This window comes from Carassius carassius, chromosome 12, assembly GCF_963082965.1.
Source record: "Carassius carassius chromosome 12, fCarCar2.1, whole genome shotgun sequence".
Lineage (NCBI taxonomy): Eukaryota > Metazoa > Chordata > Actinopteri > Cypriniformes > Cyprinidae > Carassius > Carassius carassius.
Window position 1 is genome coordinate 2,295,944 of NC_081766.1, and position 21,524 is coordinate 2,317,467.

Sequence of the window (21,524 nt, forward strand, 5' to 3'; positions counted from 1 at the left end):
AAAAGACTTTAAACAGCAATGAGAAAAATGAACTTAAGGTCTTTTAAGGACGACAACTTTGAGAAAACATCTGTCCTTTTTGGTCTTTGGAATTTCATAGCCTATATTCCTATTAAACTTAAATATCTGGGTATAAATTGTCGCAAAGACGAGAGAAACTTGGATTTGATCAGACATGCCTTGGCAAGGCTTTAAGGCCAAATCCAGGGGTTTGATATAGTGTGCATATACGTTTCAAGTGACAGTGTTGTTTTAGATAATATCCTTTCGGTCGAGAAGCATTTCTCTTATATACATTTGATTCATATTTGTGACTAGCGTAATCCCAGGAAGTGGGTGCGGTAGAACAAGATTCATTGCATGTACATTCTTCCAAGGAAACAAACAATAAAGAAACAAAGAAAGAAATGAGGTAGTTTTCACAGCTGCGTTGCACTTCATACTTCAGTATTCAGATTCGTAACAAAAGCGAGCAGCATACAGTTGTCTCTGTAGCCCTCTACGTAAATATATATAGATATATATATATTTATATCTTTGGTTAAATACTACTATATCTGAACTCGTTCTTCTGCAGAAGTTCTCCAGTGGAAAGCGAAAGGAGTCTCCCGCCAGCTTTTGGTCCCATCGAATTAAACCAGCGATCCACCTTTGGTTAAAGTCCAGTACCCTGGGCTAATTAAAAGTGCCAGTAACCACTGAAAAGGCAGAAGCAAAAAAATTCCAATAGTTGCCAAGGCTTGAGACAATTCAGGCCTTGTCTTTTATGTTTTGTGTTTCACTTTTCTGTAGCTTTCACTCTTTCCATGGAGGCATTGTGGGTCCCTCTCAGCATCTTTTTCGAAATAGCAATTTGCCCTATACGTTCTCGAATAGTTCCATGGTTTCTGCGTGTTCCAAAGCTCCTATGGTTACCACGGAATTCTGAAACATTCTCTTTTGCCATATTTCCCAGAATGTCATACGCAACCGCATGCTCTCGCAGAGACATTCTGGATGGTGTAGAATTTGTCCTTGTCAAAGAAAGACATTTTCTTCTCGAACTTCGTAGGGCGACAACATGGGGCGTATCGCGCCTTGTCTTTTTTCCCATTATCCCGTCCTCGCCGTCCTTTCTCACTGGAGCTTTTATATAACTGCATCTTCTCCATTACAATGTCATAATTGCGTCGTTCGTGGATGCACTTCCCGCTGCAGTACCTGAAGCGCACCGTCTCGTCGCTCCCGTACCCAAGCCCAAGCTCGCTCACCCTGACCTCGATCTCATGTAGAGAGCATGGCTTCGGGTCCTTCCGCTCTCGTTTGGTTCTCCGTCCCGTCTCGGCTCTGATCCTCCTCTCCTTGCGGTCCACCAGGGTCGCAATCACCTTCTTCAGCTCGCTTTCAGTGAAACTTTGGAAGAGGTATGAGACTAGAGGAGGAAAAACACCCAGAGGAGAACGTTAATGCTCAGAGGTTATTTTTTCATCATTCAAGAGACTTAAGTGAGTTCTTCGGCCAGAAACATACTTTATACAAGTATGCAATTGTGTATGCTTTCCAAACTTTTGGCTAATGTGCCATTAAACATAATTTAACGTGTGTTTGTGTTACTGTGCTGGTAACAAACCTCAGTTCTCAAAGGGCAATAGAAATGTCATTAAACCAAAGTCAGGCTAATTTAGAATGGATTCCCTCCAGAGTTTCTGTGGTTTTGGTTTTAGATTTGTGAATAAAAATAAGGTCTGTTCACTCTGTTGTTAACATTACTTTAACGTTTAGTTCTACAGCATAAATTATGCTCAAATCCTTATAGCTTTTTGTACTTGTTTTTTTTTTTTATAAATACAGTGAATTAAATCCTTATTTAACGTCTGACTTTGTGTAATTTACAGTATGCTGTATAACACAATGTGAAAATCTTTTTAGGTCAACCTCAAAGCTTATTTTACTCAAAGAAGAAAAAAAAAAAACCTTTTCTGGATTTTGTGTAAACTCAACAGATTTTCTCATTAGGATTTTCTTCAAAATGTTTCTCTGCCATGTTGGAAGTTGATCTGAAAGAAACGTCTCACTGTAGAAGACAGTTGCATTGCGTTTGTCTGACACATCTGTGCATTCACCTTAGAAGTGTTTGCATTCTTGTATAGAGTGTTTCAGACCTTAGTAATGTTTGCTTTAAGTATCAATTTTATCTTCAGTGTTTTTACTAAAATCCCTTTAGAAGTAAAATTTGACACAAATAACAATTGTTGAAATACAGTAAGAAAAAATAGACCTCGCTGAGGGCGGAAAGCATTTGACACAAATGAAAACAAGACTAAAGTTGGGTTTAGACGAGCACCTCATTCTGTAGGTTCAGTGGACCAGCATGAGTGTTTCAAGTCAGTCCTGCTTTGTCACTGGAAAATCGTATATTCACTGATTTTGTAAATGCATTGCAAGCTCTGGGAAGAGACCCCGGAGAAGACCTAGGACACGCTGGAGAGACTATGTCTCCCGTCTGGCCTGGGAACGCCTCGGTGTCCCCCCAGAAGAGCTGGAGGAAGTGTCTAGGGAGAGTGAAGTCTGAGGTTCTCTGCTTAGACTGCTGCCCCCGCGACCCGGCCCCGGATAAGCGGAAGAAGATGGATGGATGGATGGATTGCAAGCTCATTGTATTTTACATTGTCGGTTCAATTATGCTGATTGGTCAGAAAAATTATGTTGTTAATCTAGCAGGCTAACACTAATGTGGTTAAATATGACTGTTAAATATGAAAGCATCACTAAAAATGTGTTACAAAGCATTGTGCATCATTGTTTTCCAACAAAAGTGTGGTTTTGAATTTATAGTGTTAACTGCTTGACTGAAAAGAAAAAAAAACTATATTGTTGAGTCCAGGATTTTTTTTTTTTTTTCATCTGTGTCTGGTTACATTTTTATGGCATCTACATTCACTTTGGTCTCTAGAACCATAACATTTATGTGGATACAGGCAGTGTGTTTGGGCTTTATAGTAACATTTAAAATGTTCAATATGATTGAGTATTGAGATATCTGAATTTGATTGAAACTTTGGTTTCTTGGCAAATGCGAGCACAGTTTGAAACTCTAAAGGTGACATGAGTTTAAGTCTTATTTTCAGGAGACACATCTGAGAAGTTGGAAACTTCAGCTTCGGTTTCCATGTGCTCTCCATTTAATTCTGTCTTGGTAATATAATAATTAAATATACTTAATATGTTTTAATAGAAGTGGATCATGTGTCAAAGTTTAGGGCTTAGCCTGCACATTTTGTTAAGGATTCAACGGCTCACTTTAAACCGTTGCAATGCAGGATTATGTTCATTTTTAAGATGGCTTTAGTGCATTTTTCTGGTCTTTCTCTACTGCATGTGAATGTTTCTCAGCTTTGGCCATGCTGTATCTAACACTGCACATCTTGTGTGTTTTTCTAATCAAACACACCTGATTCAATTTATTTGCTAGTCTTCAGAGACACCAAGATGGGTGTCCGGCTTCTAAGGGAGACATCTAAATGTGTACCAGGTTGGGAAATAATTCTCTATAATAGGTCTGCTTTTCTTTACAATATTTACAAGTCAGTTTTGGCATGTTTTAGCATGTTGGTGCACACTGTTTCAATGTAGTGTATGAAGGCACTGAAGAAAAGATGCAGAAAATATTGTTGACGATTTAATTTAAGCCAACTATTAGAAATGTTCCTCAAACAAACTTCATGAGGTGAAACATTTATCTGTCTCTGCATTTTTGATTGACAGTCCTTACCATAACAACTTTAAACACATCCATCATAACTTGTAAGTTTAAGACAAGACACTAAAGTCAAAGACATAGTTTTTCATGCACTGGTCGGTTTTGAGATGATGTTCAGACTTATGGAAAGAAAACATCCAAAATACACTATTTATTTTTTTATTCTATTGCCCTTTTTTTGTGTTTGTGTCTGTAGATTTCAATTATATTTAAAGACTGTTTTCTGAACTTACAGTTTTATTCCTATTTATATCCTGAAGGTTTTTTACAGAGGGTTTGTTCATATATAATTTGCACTGATTTGATCATTTTTTTATTTCTTTCGGCATGTTGAGAGTATTTTTCTGATTTATCGAGTGATAGAGACATCCAAGATTCCTTTTGTTAAACCTTTAACTCTAGTATATCAACAAACCGAAACACCGATTTTGAAGCTGGCTTTATCCAGTGTTCAGATTTGTTTTGCAATCCATGCAATTCCATGCATATTTAACTACATAATGCATCATCTGCATATTTAAACAACATTTCAGAAAGCTTGTAACACAAAAATGTTTGCAATTCTTAAAGTAATAAATCAACTGGAGAAGCATGACACATGTTGCTTCTTTTGTAAATACAAGTGCGTCCAAAGTAATTATGTAAAGTATATGTATAATTAGATTACTCTGTAAATAGGTTTATATAGGTTAGATGTTAACATCGGTATATGCACATTTATATAGGTTATTTATTTCTTTTATTGGATTATATGCATGATGCACAACATTTGGTTCCCTTTAATGTCTCCACATATTGCAGAATGACACTAAAGCTCACTTGAACTAGTTAAAATTTCGACTCTTTTCACCTGGGCGGTCTTGTCTTAAATCTCAAGTGAGCTGACAGACACTGTTTGTGTGGAAACTGTGAACCGAACGATAAATGAGGAGTTGTGTGACTGAGCAGCGCTGGCTGCAGAGGCATGTGGTATAAACACAACGGCGACTGTAGAATGACATATTAAATCCTTCCCGTCATGTCTGCGTCAAAGCTGCCTAATCCACACTGGAACTGTTACTAAGGAAAACCAAAAAAGGGTTTCTCTTACATTCAGAGAGAAGAAAGCCCATGTCCTCCGTGGCTCTGACCGCTCGGCGCGGCGCTGGCTTCCTCGCTGAGGTTGATGAAAGTGAAGATGAGGATGATGGTGTGGCTGGTGGGTTTGAGGAAGGGTCTGATGAAATCCCTAAGGCCTCTAGGTAGGAGGACCCAACAGGTGATGTGGTTTTCATAAGCAGGAGGAAAAACGAGGCACCAAACAGGATGAAGGCAAGGGTGACCTCTTTCCATACCCTCATCTTAGAGCAGCGTGGAGCATTGAAACTGAAAAACATGTCAAACCCATTAGAAAACTCGTCAATGTGTCTAGTTAAACACAGTAGTTGCTGAGCTTTTGAATTATGTGACTCTGGACCACAAAACCAAGCATAAGTAGCACAGGTATATTTATAGCAATAACCAACTTTACATTGTGTGGGTCAAGATTATCCATGTCAAAAATCATTAGGATATTAAGTTAAGATAATGCTTCATGCAGATTTCTTACCGTAAATATAACAAAACGTAATTTTTGATTAGTAATATGCATTGCTAATGACTTAATTTAGACAACTTTAAAGGCGATTTTCTCAATATTTAGATATTTTTGCACCCTCAGATTCCAGATTTTCAAATAGTTGTAGCTAAGCCATATATTGTCCTCCTAACAAACCATACATCAATGGAAAGCTTATTTATTCAGCTTTCAGATGATGTAAACAGCCCAATTTCCAAAAAAGTCAACCCTTATGACTGGTTTTGTGGTCCAGGGTCACATATGTGGCTTTCTTCTTATTTATTGAAAGCTTTCAGTGAACTTTAAAAATGTTCCTGAGGAATAGTGGAAAACATGCATGGTTTTAAATGAATACTCTGCACAAAAATTACAGTTTAATATCTTGACATTGTGTCTGTTAACGTAGCCATGCAGCAAAAGTGGGTGATTTATACTACTAAAAAGTGCTAAACCCAATATAAAAACACCATACGAGTGGTTCATATCACTTGTGTGCTATTACTAGTCCTCTGAATCACATGATGACCAAAAACTTTACAGGATGTGTATATTAATTATGGGTCTGTACTGGACGTTTATTAGCGTATACTCATTATCCCTATTTTTACATTTAGTTCACTTTGCAACCTTCATCTAACGCTCATTTAAAGTTAATCTTTAGCAAATCCCTGTTTAATATACATTTAGGCCTAATTTAACTGTTTTTCATAATGTGAATTATAATGTAAATGCATAAATTCAGTTTACTATAATACAGTTTGATTTTTATTTTTGATTTAGACAAAACAGTATAGAGCTTCAATATTTATATTAGCATGAATGTAATATAAAACGTTTATCCATACACCAAAATTTGCATGTAGACAATTTTCACTCAGAAATCGCTAGTAATTTTCACAATTTTAATTGCAAAGAACAAATTGAATTACATGTAACATCTTGAAGTAGAAAGACTGACAGAGTCTAATATTATTATTATTTTTTTAAGTATAATAATAAAAAAAAAGTTTTTTATTTTTAAAAAAATGTATATATATGTGTATATACTCCATTAATCTTACTTTCATTTACAACTTTCGAAGAATAGTTTTACTGGGTATCAGCCATAATTGTAATATCAGACATATCTAAATTTAAGTTATTAAATGTCTTTCTTTTTCAGCAGTGATGCTCAAATCTCTTTTGTATTGTTGTGTTTAAACCGGTTGCATCACTGTCTGTCATGTGACACAAAAATTAATAGTATCTGGCAGCTGATGATGCATCTAAAGGACTATTTTTATACTGTTTTTTTCTTTTCTTTCCAGAACTTGCCAGTATAAATGCTATAATCCACTTGAGAATGGCAAAAAACCAAACATTTGTGTGGGGTGAACTAGTATGAAGTATGCACTTTTAGGGACTTAACCTTTAAAGTGTTATAATTTCTTTGCTTTCAGCAGCATACTTGGCAAACAGTCTGTTTTTTTAAAAATAGGCCTTAAGTGCATTATAATATAACCTAAAGAATTACTGTCTGTCTTGAAAGGTTCAAGATCATCATATGTGCAGGATGAATAGAGTAAGTTTCATTCTTCAGGTCATGATCTTTCTATGCATTGTCTCTTTCTCCAATTGATTCCTCATCTTCATGAAGGTGTGTCTTTCATAGCATCCACCTGGATAGAGACCTGACATCGTTGTACACCGGCAAGTCCGAACAATTAATCCTACTTTTCCTGAGGGGGAATTTTTGTTTGCAGAGATGATCCATTCAATGCAAGCAGATTTGTGAAAGTAACGTATAGAGTTATTTTTGTTTGATTGACATTGATGGTTCCATGATGACCTTTCAACATCCATGGAATCTTTCCATTCCACAAAAGGTTCTTTAGATTTCAAAAATGGTTTACCGAAAGGTTCTTTGGAAAACCAGAAATGGTTCTTCTATGTCCTTGCTGCCAAAACTCCCTTTTGGAAGCTTTATTTTTGAGAGTGCATGTTGAAAACTAAGACACTTTCTTTTGATCAAAATGCTATGGGTGTAGTTGCTTCCAGTTTTTGGGAAATCTAAAGTGCTTTTCTTTGAATCTTCGATGTGGGCCTGCTGGTATAACGTCCCATGTTAGATCTGTCTGTTGTCTTTTGTTGATTCAGCTAATCACAGGTCTAGCATATGTCTATGCCTGCATGTACACACACATTTTTCTTTCATCCTCTCAAAAGAATGCATTCTTCTGAGGAATCTCTTTCCAATGCTGTGTTTTTGCAGGTGGGGTTTTTTTTTTTTTTTTTTTTTTTTTTTTTTTTTTTTGCTGAAAAGTCTTTGTTTTCCTTGCTATCACTAGTCACTGTTTTCTCTAGAGTAGAAAAGGAAGGTGAAAAAACTCATCCCCAAATGAGGAAATTGCAGATGGGTAGCATTTATGGGGAAGTCGTGGCCTAATGGTTAGAGAGTTGGACTCACAATCGAAAGGTTGTGAATTCGAGTCTCGGGCCGGCAGGAATTGTGGGTGGGGGGAGTGCATGTACAGCTCTCTCTCCACCCTCAATACCACGACTTAGGTGGGCACTGAACCCCCACCTGCTCCCCGGGCGCCACAGCATAAATGGCTGCCCACTGCTCCGGGTGTGTGTTCACAGTGTGTCTGTGTGTGTGTGTGTGTGTGTGTGTGTGTGTGTGTGTGTGTTCACTGATCTGTGTGTGTGCACTTTGGATGGGTTAAATGCAGAGCATGAATTCTGAGTATGGGTCACCATACTTGGCTGTATGTCACGTCACTTCACTTCACTTCACTTCACTTAAAAGACAAATCCAGAAAGTATATATTTTTGGGGTGGTGTTGGCACAGTGCATAAGACACACGTCTTTGGTGTGAGAGACCCAGGTTCGAATCCACTATAAGACACCAATGTGTCCCTGAGCAAGACACTTAACCCCTAGTTGCTCCAGAGGCGTGCGACCTCTCACATATATAGCAATTGTAAGTCGCTTTGGATAAAAGCGTCAGCTAAATGGATAAATGTATATGCTGGAAGTGTTTTGCCAGATTGACTATGTATGGTGGCTTTACTGGGTCAATGCGCGTCTGTTGGTCTAAAGTAGAGATGCTCAATCCAGTGCTTGCATGCCAAAGTTGGCCTATAATTTGGTCTGCCAATTTAACTTTTTTGTTTTAGCATTTCTTCATTTTTTTGCATTGAAATGTATAGAATGTCAATTTCATTTCGTCGTTACAATGTAGATTTCAATTTTAATGTAGTTGGAAATATAACAGTTACTTTTGGCCACATCATTCAATAAAGTTAGATTTTTAGCCCTGGTCTAAAGAGTTGATGGGTTGTCTGAGGTTAGGGTGAATAACTGAGGTTTGGTGAGATGTTGTTATTAATTGTCAGATATAAAGTCACAATGCAAAAAAAAAAAATGTATTCTGCAAATAAAGGTGTGTGTATATATAAATATTATTATATATATAATTATTGACCTGATGGGTATTACTACCCATGTACTTCATTACTCACAACACAAGCTATTACTGTCTTTAATAGAAAAAGTAATGCCTTTTTTAATATGTCTGGAATTCAGTGTCTTGACAAACTTCTCATGCTGTTGGAAAGCATCTTGTCATTTTTGTTGTATTCTGGTCACTTTATCTCATTGGCTGTGTATTCTGGAAAGGGCATTATCACTCTCGTCACTTTCTTCACTTGACCAAATATAGATCTGGCACGTCTAAATGCTCAAAACGTCCAACAGATGATAATGAATAGATAATCGTTATTTAAATGAATGTCATCAAAACATGTTCCGGTCATATTTCTAACCAAACTCTCACGAAAACGCTATCAATGTTATGTTTAAAAAATAAAAAAAAAATCATTAGGGTCCTCTAAATAGGCTTCTTTTATTTAAATCAAAATGTCTTTTTAGGGGGAAATGAATTATGACCTGCACATATTCTTGATTGGTTTAATAAGATTGTTGTATTTTGAAATCCAGAGTAAACAGGCAGTAAAATGTGTTTCAGTATACAGCAGAACACTTACCAATAAACTTTACCACTAATGGTTATTCACCTTTCGGCTTTAATCGCCCTTTAGTTGCAGTACAAATAATCAAACAGCAATTTGAGTTTTAAGAGATGGCGGTTTGATGAATTGGCCCATTGAGGTGAATCATTACCATCAGTAGTGTTCTGCTAATTAACTCGATTTACACAGACCGTTATGATCACAATGGACAATTACATTTGAGACTGACTTCATGCTGATTATGGAGTCTGACATTAATTGCAGAATGTTTGATTTTAAGTGTTACCTCATCTATTTTAAACAGCTGTGATCTAATTGATCGTGAGAAAACCATTAGTGATGTCATACAGTCCTATTAGTAGAGTGCATGCAACATGTTTGTTTTAATGTACATATACTTTTATGATTTAAACCATCAGAAGCAGCATTTAATGGTTGAAATTATATATATATTTTTTGCACTAAATTACATTTTGCTTGCACAAGCTGCAACTTCCACATATGCTCCACTTACATCCAACTTATTAATGCATTTAATTATAGGAGCCAACAATGTCACAATACTGAATTCTTAAGCAATAATACTAAACTTATTCTGGTTTACTATTGAACAGTAAATAATTTCTACATGCATTTATAAAGAATCCATGACAGAAAAATGTATGGGATCTATGGAGTTTAATGGAATGTATTCAATGTGTATTAGTTCTAAGACCATTCACTCTTCTTTTGCTTCTCTCTCTTCTTTATTTTTTTTAAGGTAAACAGAGAAAAAAAATTCTGGTTTTGCTCTGAAACTGCTATTAAGTTTATCAAATATATATATATATATATATACAGATTTTGGTCTAATCAGATGCTATCAAGTAGCAGCTGCTTGTGTAAAGTCTAAACCTTTTCAGGTTTCAGTGAGAAATGCATTAACGAGGCTTGTCAGAAGGGATTGTGGGAATTTGTTGAAAGCAAACAAAACAATTTTTTTTCCCTGGAAGAGACTGAATATCTGTCCTTTTTCATCTGTCACAACACCACTAACTTCCCATCTTATCTCTTATCTGTTGGGGGAAGAAAGATTGTTTAACAAGAAATTGCATGCAGACTTGTCACACTAAACGGTTTCTGAGAAGCACGTGTCTTTGTAATCTGATAAAAGATGTCATCGCAGTAGGCTACTATGATATTATCAGATTGATAACAGTATGGTAGGATGCATTATTCCAGAAAAACCAAACATTTGTCATTTGGAGATCACAGGTGATATTGATGCCTGTCCTGTCAGCCTCATGCTTTTGCTGCACAAGAGATGTTAATGTGCATTGCATAACGTTTCCTCTGGTGTTTTTATAGGAATAGGTACATACCCAAATGTATTAGACACTAGAAAAGAAGCTGAAAAATACAGTTAAATATGTGAAATAGTATTACAATTATTGCATTATTTGAAAAATAAATATTTTGTAACATTATAAATGTCTTTACTCTTAATTTAAATTTAAATGTCTTAATGAAATACATCCTTGTTAAATAAATTTTAATTTCTTAAATATTTTTTGATGCATAATATTGTCATTTATGTTTGTCAGACAACTTAATGCAATATTATAGAATTCGACTTCATCCAATCAGAATTTAGAATCAGAACTGTCTGTAAGTTAAACTGTTTTGTTTGAACTCAAGTGTTTCATAACTCGAATCTGTTTTGCACTGATGTCAGACTTTATATTGTTTATGTTGCAAATAATCTGATGGACACAAACACAAATAAAACGGTGTTTACAGAAATAGATGTTGCCAGATTTGTGCAGTGTTTCCGCCAAAAACAGTGTTGTAATTTAATTCTGTTAGTGTCATGTGATATTACGCATGCTGTGATGTGAGGTTTTGCTTGTTCCACCCACCCATAGAGTCACATTTGCTGTTGTCAACTTTAACACACCCAGCTGTCATTTTTATGGCCGCATGTGTGTCTGAAGTATTCTACTGGTAATTGCAAATGATTAGAAAGCATATAGGGTGACAAACTACCTGTTTTCTGAGCAAATTTCTATCAGCTCTGGAAAGGTTCTCAAGTTCACTGTTCGAACTCAAGTAAGAAACTTTCTAGAACTCAGGAAACTGTTCATTATGTTTAATCTCCAGTAAATACTGAAATGTACTGCTAAGAATCTAAAGCATAGTTAGCAAATCCTTTTGAATTTGTCACATTTCAATTATTATTTTTTTATCTAGTTGTTTTTGTATAGTTATTAAAAACTCTTTTTAGAGACGCAGCTAACAGGAATCAGGAATTCTCAGAATGTTTGGCTAACATTCTGGCAAGGTTTTCCTCGGTTATAAACAATGTTCTTCCAGTAACGTTAATAAAATAAAACCTTCATTTAGAGTTATCTGGTCTCTAATAACATTCAAAAATTTTAGTGCAAAAACATAATTATTAGAGCTGATTGGTTTCAGAATGTTCAGAGAACATTCTAAAGTAACGCTCCCATAGTATTTGAAAAAACTATAAAATGGAATGTTTCTTTCATGTTTGTATAAACAATAAGAAAACTTTTTTTTTTAAACTGGATGTTTTGAATGTTTTTTACTTATTGGGAATGTAATCACATTTTTTTTTAAACATATTTTTGTTAGATTACATTCACAAAAAATGGAACTTGGAATTTAAAATTAAGAGCTGATCACTGGAAAAAATTGGTGTCAAAACTAATTTTAATCAGAAATTGCTTCTAAATTTTTCAAACAAAATTTGAAGTAGAAAAACTGTAGTATTTTCTTGTAAAAATGCTTAAATAATCTTTATATTTACAAAAAATCTGGTGACATTTGACATGACTGTAAGAAATCCTCGGATTTAAATTTTACAGAAATCTAATTTTCTCATTTTCTATCCTGTCACTTGCATATATCAAATAATCAGACAGCTCCATAAAACACATCAGCTAAACATTCTAGAGTTCAAGAGCTCTGTGTCAGAGCCATAAACTGCACGGTGAAAGGTGAAGCCACTTAATAAATTTGTAATAAGTGTGACACCTACTTCATGCTCTTCATTAAACAGAACAGGAATGTAAGGCTTTGGTCACTTCAGATGTTTGGGTGAAGGCCTCACAATGCTCGGGTCCATCACAGGGCAGATAGGTGTAGGCTGGATGGCAGAAGGAGGGCAGGATCGCACTCCAAAGATCAGGCTGGGATTAGCACTAATGCGTCCTGCTTTATCTAACACCACGTGGGCCAACACCTGGGATTGGCTCGCGGGGTGTGGAAGCAGCCAGCCAGACTAATCTCACTATCGCCTCATCTGTTGGATACATACACACACACACACACACACACACACTCTCACTCACTCACTCACTCACTCACTCACTCACTCACTCACTCACTCACTCACAGACACAGACACACTTTCACACACACTCACTCTGTCACTCACTTTCACACACACTCATTCATTCACTCACTCACTCACTCACTCACTCACTCACTCACTCACTCACACTCACTTTCACATACAAACACACACACACACACACTCACTCACTCACTCATACGCACTCACTTTCTCACACTCACTCACACACTCTCACACTCTCACACCCTCACACTCACTTACACACTCCCTCCCTCACACTCACTCACACACTCTCACACTCTCACACTCTCACACTCTCACACTCACTCACACACACACACACACACACACTCACTCACACACACACTCCCTCACACTCTCACACTCACTGAAAGTGAAAAATGAAAAAAGATTTTTTTCACAAAAAATGAAAAGATTCGGGGCTTTTGACAAAACATTCGGGGCTTAAGACCCATTAGCCACCCCCCTCCCCCGCTCCGCCCCTGGCTCACACACACACACTCACTCTCACACACTCACTCACTCTCACTCACACACTCACTCACACTCACTCACTCATTGACACTCATTCACTCACACACTCACTCACACTCGCTCACTCTCACACTCGCTCACACACTCACTCACTCACTTGCTCTCACTCACTCACACTCACTCATTGACACACACTCACCCACTCACTCACTCACTCACTCTCGCTAACACACTCACACTCACCCACTCACTCACTCACTCTCGCTAACACACTCACTCACACTTGCTCTCACTCACTCACTCATTGACACTCACTCACTCACACACTCACTCGCTCACTCGCCCTCACTCGCTCACACACTCACACACTCGCTCACACACTCACTCACACACTCACTCACACTCGCACACTCTCTCACACACACTCGCTCACTCACTCTCGCTAACACACTCACTCACACTTGCTCTCACTCACTCACTCATTGACACTCACTCACTCACACACTCACTCGCTCACTCGCCCTCACTCGCTCACACACTCACACACTCGCTCACACACTCACTCACACACTCACTCACACTCGCACACTCTCTCACACACGCTCGCTCACTCACTCGCTCGCTCACTCACTCACTCACTCAAACTCACTCGCTCACTCTCACACACGCTCACTCATTCACACTCACTCGCACTCACACTCGCTCACACACACACTCTCTCATTCACACTCGCTCACACACTCACTCAGTCAATCACTCGCTCACACACTCACACACTCACTCGCTCACACACTCGCTCACACACTCACACACTCAGTCACTCACTTACTCACTCCCTCACTCTCTTACTCCCTTTGACACACACACACACACTCTCTCTCTCTCTCTCTCTGTCTCACAGAGGCTTTGTAAACAGTACACGTTTGGATATGCACATAAATAGTTACTTTGTACCGATTTAATATTTATATATTTATTTTGTTACTTTATTAGTGTGTTTAAAATGTATTTATTCATTTATTTTTGTATTTATTGTACAGATATAATACATTAAAATAATTTTTATATAATATATTTTCATTATATATATTTTTATATATTTTATATACATTGTATTTTTACAGTAAATAAATAATGTAAAAAAAATCTTTGTTTTTGGAGTGTTTTACAATAAATACTTTTTTACTTGTTCTACTTCAAAATTTTAGATTCAATTCAGTGTGTTACTTGGCATTACTTTTTTGAAAAGTGACGTCAAGTAAATTAAAAAGTAATGTTTTACTTTACTAGGTACTTGACGTTGACAAATGCTTGCTTTGATAATGTTGTAATCTAATGCAATGACATTTATACATTTTAAAAGTGTGACTAATTAGTCTAAAAGTGTTCAGATACTTTATATGGGCTTCTGTTCTGTTTCTGAAATGTTTGCAGCAGTTGAAGTGGGTCACTTATAAATCTGCCAGTGGTTACATAACTGGACTGCATAAACAACTATTTCAACATCTATTGTTGAGACCGTTTGCTAGTCTCTGTGTATTGAATTTTTGAATCCGTATTTAAACAGAGGAGCAGTTAGCATGGTAAGTTATCAGTTATTATGCCAATGTGTCCTATCATCTGCTGACCCTAAATGTTGCATATGAACTAAACGTGATGTCTCATCCAGGCTCATTTTAAAAATTATTGACAAAGGCTCCGAGCATCTGCTCTTAGAAATCGCATGTTTACTGGCAGTGTTAGTCGACAGCTGTGAGAGACACCATTTAGCATTAGTTTGTGTATTTGGAGGTCTGCCAGTCCATGTGCGGATGCTATGTCTGAAATACAACAGCTGTCATAAACTGAACCTGTCAACGAGAGTAAAATCAGACCATAACCCTGGAACTAACACTTCTCAATATGTTACGCTGGACTATGCATATATCTGTACTAAGAACTATTGTGCGTTAACGGCATGCTTTCATTTTGGCATGACGGTGTAGAGAATGGAGAATGCCTTTTCAATTATAATTCAATTAATAATCAGAAATTCAGTAAATTCTTGTCATTCCAATTGACCTTTCACCAGCAGTTTGATTGACAGACGATCTGACCAATCATAACGCCAAATCTACTATTTTGTCTGAAACAGGATGTAGCAACAGTAACTAAGGGGAGTGGGTCTTTGCGAAGAGTCAATTAAAATTCCATTTTATTTAAATTTTCAAATCCCATTCCATTCAATTCCCAGGCCATGAACTTGCACAACCCTAGATGCTTCGATGGGGGGGGGGGGGAAATTGCACAATTCTAAGTAGCTCAACTTATACACATGCTTCAGAACGTTGCGCCAAGGTGCTTATGCAGGTGATGTGGGTTTGAATTTGACTTGTGGCATTTCCCGATCACATTTATCTGCTGTGTTGTGGAACTCATGAGAGGTTTGTACACTCTTAAAGATAAAGGTGCTTCAAAAGGTTCTTCAAGCGATGCCGTAGAAGAACCATTTTTTGTTCCACAAATAATCATTTAGTCAAAGGTTCTTTAAAGAACCATCTCTTTCTTACCTTTTTATAATCTGAAAAACCTTCTTTCGCCAAAAAGAACCTTTTGTGAAACGAGAAAGGTTCTTCAGATGTTAAAGGTTGTTTATGGAACCATTAAGACAAAAAGGTTCTTCTATGGCATAGCAAAGCACCTTTATTTTTAAGAGTGTACTGCGCAAATTTAGCCATTCCTTTCCAAAACATTATCTTTCCATGGAGTAAAAATGGATTGGTCATCATTATTCATAAAATAGTTACACTATATGGGTCACAGATCGCGAAAATAGATTCTGGTGAGTCAAGACGCACATGTTTTCTCACTCTCCCCAGTCAATATTGTGTATAAAGTGGGAAGAGGTTACTAACGGATATTCCTCTGGGGAAGTGTCCCGTATGTTTTTCCAGAGCCAATAAATGGGAGGTGGTTTGAACCTGACCTGGTGTCCTCAATGTAATCTCTCGTAATGACAGAGTTTGATCTGCTACGCAGGGATAAATATTACTCTTCTGTCCAACATTTTACATTATTTTATTATATGTTTGGGCCTCTTGCCAATTTTATTTATAAACTGTGCAATTTAAATGCATTTCAGCTCTTTAAGTGTTTTACCTCTCTTTGGACAGCATTGAATTATATTATATTCTGTGAAATACAAGGGTGCTGTGTGCAAGTATGTTTTTGAAAGCAGATACAAAGTCCTCAAAGTTTCGCAAGTCGTATGTTATTCTGCCCTGTCCTCTTCTGTATCTTTAAGATATTTTATTTTTTTTTAATTTTCTGTGCAAATTTGGAGAGGAATTAAGTGGAGTGGGTCTATGCAATCGATCGAGTTTTGTGCAATGGATTTATACAACAATTCACTAAAAAAAAGTTTTAATTTTCTCACCATCATATCATTCCAAACCTGTATGAACACAAAAATATTAATTGTAAGGAAAAAAAAAGGAAATTCAGTATAATGTTTATTTTCAGTTCAGCAGAAGAAAGTCTTTTTTGGAAGGTTAATACTTAAATTTTTGGGTGAACTATCCATGTTAAGACAGCTGAGAATATTTTGTCTGGATAATTCAATGAATCGAATTTATACAATGTAAAATGTGTTAAAGATACTGTTCACCCAAAAATGTTAGGTGGGTCTTGTACACTCACTTATATATGAACACAAAAGATATATTTTTTTAAAGTCTATAAAATGGAAAAATCATTGGGATCCAATATTGATTTCACCCAGAATCAAAATATCATCTTTTTCATTTTTTTTTTAGCAGAAGTCTTGCAATTTTGGAATGCCATGAGGATGACTTTATTTTATTGTTATATTTTATTTTATTTTTTATTTTTTGTACCGTAGGTATTGGTAGCTTTATATAGGATAACCAGTTTTCCCATTTTACTCCCTAAACAAGCACACAGAGGACAGGGGATGTGTAGTAGATTGTGAATGACAGGCATTCAGTCCTTTTATATGGAGTTTCCGTGTGGGCCGAGCCGTGTATTCAACAGTTTAGTTCTAAGGTTAGATTTGTGGTTCCACAGAGGATTTACTCCAGCGGGAATTTGATATCATCATATAACCAAATTCCCAAGGTTAGAGCGGTCTTTTCACCCACTCAGTGTGAATGCTGCGAGCGCATTTCCTGTCATCTTTCACTCCAGTTATTTGTTGAGGTTGGTAGTAAAAATGTACCTCGTGTAGGGAAAGACTGAAACATCTGACAGGAATAAAAGCCCAGTTGCACAATGGAGAGACTCATTGCTCATGTGTGTCACACCAGTGATCAATAGCTGAAATGGACATGACCTTTAAATATCCCATTCTGATTAATGCATGTAAAACCGCAATGTATTCAACATTGTTTTATTCACGTATACATGATTTAGAACTTCCAGAGTTGTTGTTTTTGGTTTGGCAACAGCTGTGTTATCAGCTATTACAAATGGAAAGTCAGATCTGTAAACCGTAAATCAGTTGCATCGTGGAATTTCATAGTCTGGATTGAATGTCACAAATGTTTGCTTTTGCAAGCCAATGCCGAAGTTAGCCTCAATCCAGACAGTTCTGCGTACTGAAGAGCAGATTGCACTCAAATAAAACCCTGGTGCTATTGTGTGTGATAGTATTTTAAACGTCCTGATGATATGCGATTGAGACATTTGAATGCAGCCTGCTCTGAGCATGTCGGAGCAGAACAGGCAGAAAAAACAAATGCACCCATCCAACATCTTCTTTCTGGAAAAATACGCAGGGATCAAAATGAGATGTGTCAAAGCTTACGGTTGCGTTTCGGATGGATAACATTGCACCTGCAAGCTGATTTCAAGAGTTCCCTTTCGAGGTCGAGAAGGAAAGAATGTGGACGACAGCATCGATTTTACAGCACAGACTTTCATCAGGCTTGCAAACTAAGCCCAACTGAATCCCAGGTTGTGGGAGTTGAAAGGCTCAAGTGAATATAAGCTTAACCTGCCATGCCTTTGCCACCGCAAAATGCACCAGATCCCATTGACGAATATGATTAGGTCAATGCTACAGGTCAGCTGCAATTGGTCAGCAATTGTGGGTTCAGTGCCTTGCTCAAGGGCACTTCAGCCATGGAAACTTCATTAACTTCATGGAACTTCATTAACCCCCCCCCCAACAACTCCTGCCAGCACTGAGACTCGAACTTGCAACCTTCAGGTTACAACTCCAACTCTCTAACCTGGTTTACATTGAACCACCCATAAATACCTGCCACTACAGAGATCCGCTTTCCAAAGGTATGGGATAAAAAAAGACTTTGTCAAGCTTGTTGAACTCAGTTGGACTTCAAGTGATGTATGGTGGCCTGAAGGTCTAGGACAGGAATCAAAGGTTCTCCTAGGGGACTTTGTTGTGGTCTAATGTAACAAACACCATACAGATTTCCTTTTCCAATGTAATGCATCTAATAAAACAATACACGGTCAAGATTACCTAATACATGTCTTGGTAATCTTTGAGATTATACAAGTTCCCGAAGTAAGGAAAACTTCAGCATCTTGGTTCAGTTAATGTAACAACCTGTTTACTGATCATGATCTATGTGCTCTGGCACAGTGACGCTTCCTGAATCTGTGGCGCTCTACAGTTTTTAACACCCCGGCTGTAAGTAGCAGCTTACTCTAACAAAAGATGTGTCCTTACCAAGTGGCCAGCTAAGCCAGACTTATCAAGGTGGCGTTGGGTTGACCTCAGGCAGCAGGAGGGGAGGGCAAATCCCTCATGAAGGCGTTTGTCCATCCACACTGTATATCCATGTAATCAGTCAACAACGAGGGCCTTCTTTGGGTTGGTTTGTATGAATATTAAGTACTCTACCAGTGTCCTAGAGGTTCCTTCTCATGATGACGTCTCCTCCAGGCGGATATATGTTTACATTCAGATTTCTTCCAGCCACTCTGGAGGTGGGCTTGGAATTTCCTCATCCTTTGACATAGCTGGTTACACAAGTCCAAGACTAGTAGATTCCGGCTTTGCAATGGAAATCAGTTTGGAAATGAGCCTGCAGTCTGGGTTCAGGTGATTCCTGTCCGACTTTAGGATTCCAGATCTGAAACACACAGTCCAAACTGGCGGAATTAACTTTGTACACTTGGCACGACAAAGACAGCAGAAGCATTATGTGCTTCTTAATGTGGAAGCAGGTGGATGTGCAAAAAACTAGCATTTTACGGCATCTCCCATTTTAATAAAGTATTGAATCCAATTGAAATGAAGCATTTTACCCAATTCCCATTAATGTTTGGTAGAGTATCATATTGTTGGCTTGGTATTATGTAAACGCTAACAAAATCGATTGTCAATTGTCAGGTCTCCCATGCAATCCTATTTCTAGAATTAGTTCCAATGCAAAGTGTTTCAAATCAATCACTTATGAGATTCCTCTCGGTTAAGATGCATATGTAGAAAGCACAGCAGCTCACTGAGGTTTTGCAACAGAGCTGTTTAGTGAAACCAGCAAATTTTTGTAAAACTTTAAGGCTCTTAATTTGTTCCAGATCTTCACCGTTATGTAGAGTTTAGACGAGTGTAGAGCATAAACAAATTTAAATGTGACATGCTCTTGGCGTTTCAGTCTAAAATTAATTTCCTGATTTGTCAGATTGTTTCAACATTCTCATTTAAACCGTAACTCTATACTGTCTAACTGTCAATCCAAATTAAATATGCATGTCTCTAAAACTGTAAGGTACTTAAAACCGACTAAGCTTGTTCCTTCAGTGCTTCCAGACTTACCATGTGCCATGTGAAGCTTACAGGCTATCCAGATCCTGGTTTTGATGTTGTCTTATGCAAAGTCCTTCGTGTGTAAGATCCCTGCCTGTGTGTAAAGCGATGTGTGAGAGCAGGAGTTTGCGTGTGTATGTTCTAAAGGGTGTGCGCATGGAGAACTCCCCTTTGGTCCCTGTCAGTCTTTCTCCTCCCTGTGTGTGAGACTCCTCCTCTACCAGCTCAATGATGACTGGATGGGTCGGATTACCTTAGCCTTTAATTGCTCAGACAGTCTTGGATCTTCCCCTTCTCTCACTGGACGGGGGCTGAGGATGCTCAAAACCAGGGCACTATGAACAAGGGCTTTAAACACGTACTGCACACCACATGCTCAACACCTGTAATGTGGGACACTCCATACAATTCACAGTTATCCTGTCAGACAAGCTTCAGAGAGAGTCACTTAACTCTGGCTTTTAATTAATTTAATTTATTTTAAATTATGCAAGCTATTTAGTTTTTTTAGTTTTGCAAAAATGCAAAAATGCAAGCTGCTCTCTGAAGGCAATTTATTTGGATACAAGCACTTATGAGAAATGCATTATACTTTTAATAAATATGTCTAAGATGTCCATTATTCCTCAGATATTTTACCAAATAGATTATTACTTCTGCTGACATTCAGTTGCATGTATCACTGTTTGGCACTTAGTCACAAAAGGCTATTCGTACTTGGTGCAAATGGTATCTACAGTAAATAGCATCTACCTTTTTAAATACTCACTGTATATAGCTGCGGTCTAAATTTTGTCACGATTGCAGTTTATTTCTGTGAGTTTGATGGATCGCTTTAGCAATACCAGAGTTAACAAACTATACCTCAGACCACCTGGTTGTTAAGTTTGCAGATTTTTATTATTATATTATAAAGTAATAGTATTAGTGTTAATAGTATTGTTATTATTATTTTCCCCTCAGAAACCACCAAAGAGAAATATGGAAATGTGATGTATCATCCATTACTGACATTTAATATTTGCATATTTCAACTGATACAGACATGCACAGACATTCAGATGCGAATCAACACGCATCATCTTTCATCAATATCAATTTCTTATATTGAGTGTCTCAAGAAATGGAGACAGAACTGCAATAAATGTGCTGCACGACGCTAAAGGATTACCGTGTTATGTAGTTTGGCATGGGTTTTCAAATGACTTCATATCTAAAATAAACAACTAAATAAAATCAATAGGCCTGCATGTAATCTCTCTTTCTCTTTTTGCTTGTGTGCAATCATCGGTTATCTTTCTGCATGTTAATGCAGGTATGCGTACCTTGAGTTCTTCTCGCCCATCATCTTTGACTTGGTAACTGTGGAAGTATTCAGGCTTTTCCTTCATATTAGCCATTCATCTTTTCTCTAAAGCGGCATTGAAATGTATTGTGGTTCGTGCTCTAAAAAATAGAATTGAGATCTGCAATGTTTTCAAGTGACTTTTGCAGTTGTGAAAAGCAGCATGTTTTCCATGTTCTCCTTGGACGTGCTTTGGAG

At 37.4% G+C, this 21,524-nt stretch overlaps 1 protein-coding gene across 1 annotated transcript; it reads right to left on the reverse strand.

The window, feature by feature from the left end:
- Positions 1-21: 21 nt before the first annotated feature.
- On the reverse strand, positions 22-20,140 carry LOC132154453 (glial cell line-derived neurotrophic factor-like). The gene is made up of 4 exons (XM_059563017.1): positions 19,991-20,140; positions 18,899-19,304; positions 4,830-5,104; positions 22-1,411 (listed from the first exon to the last, which is right to left on the reverse strand). The coding sequence occupies exons 3-4, from the start codon at positions 5,077-5,079 to the stop codon at positions 960-962; spliced, it is 702 nt and encodes a 233-aa protein (XP_059419000.1). The 5' UTR covers positions 5,080-5,104; positions 18,899-19,304; positions 19,991-20,140; the 3' UTR covers positions 22-959.
- Between the last annotated feature and the right edge of the window lie 1,384 nt (positions 20,141-21,524).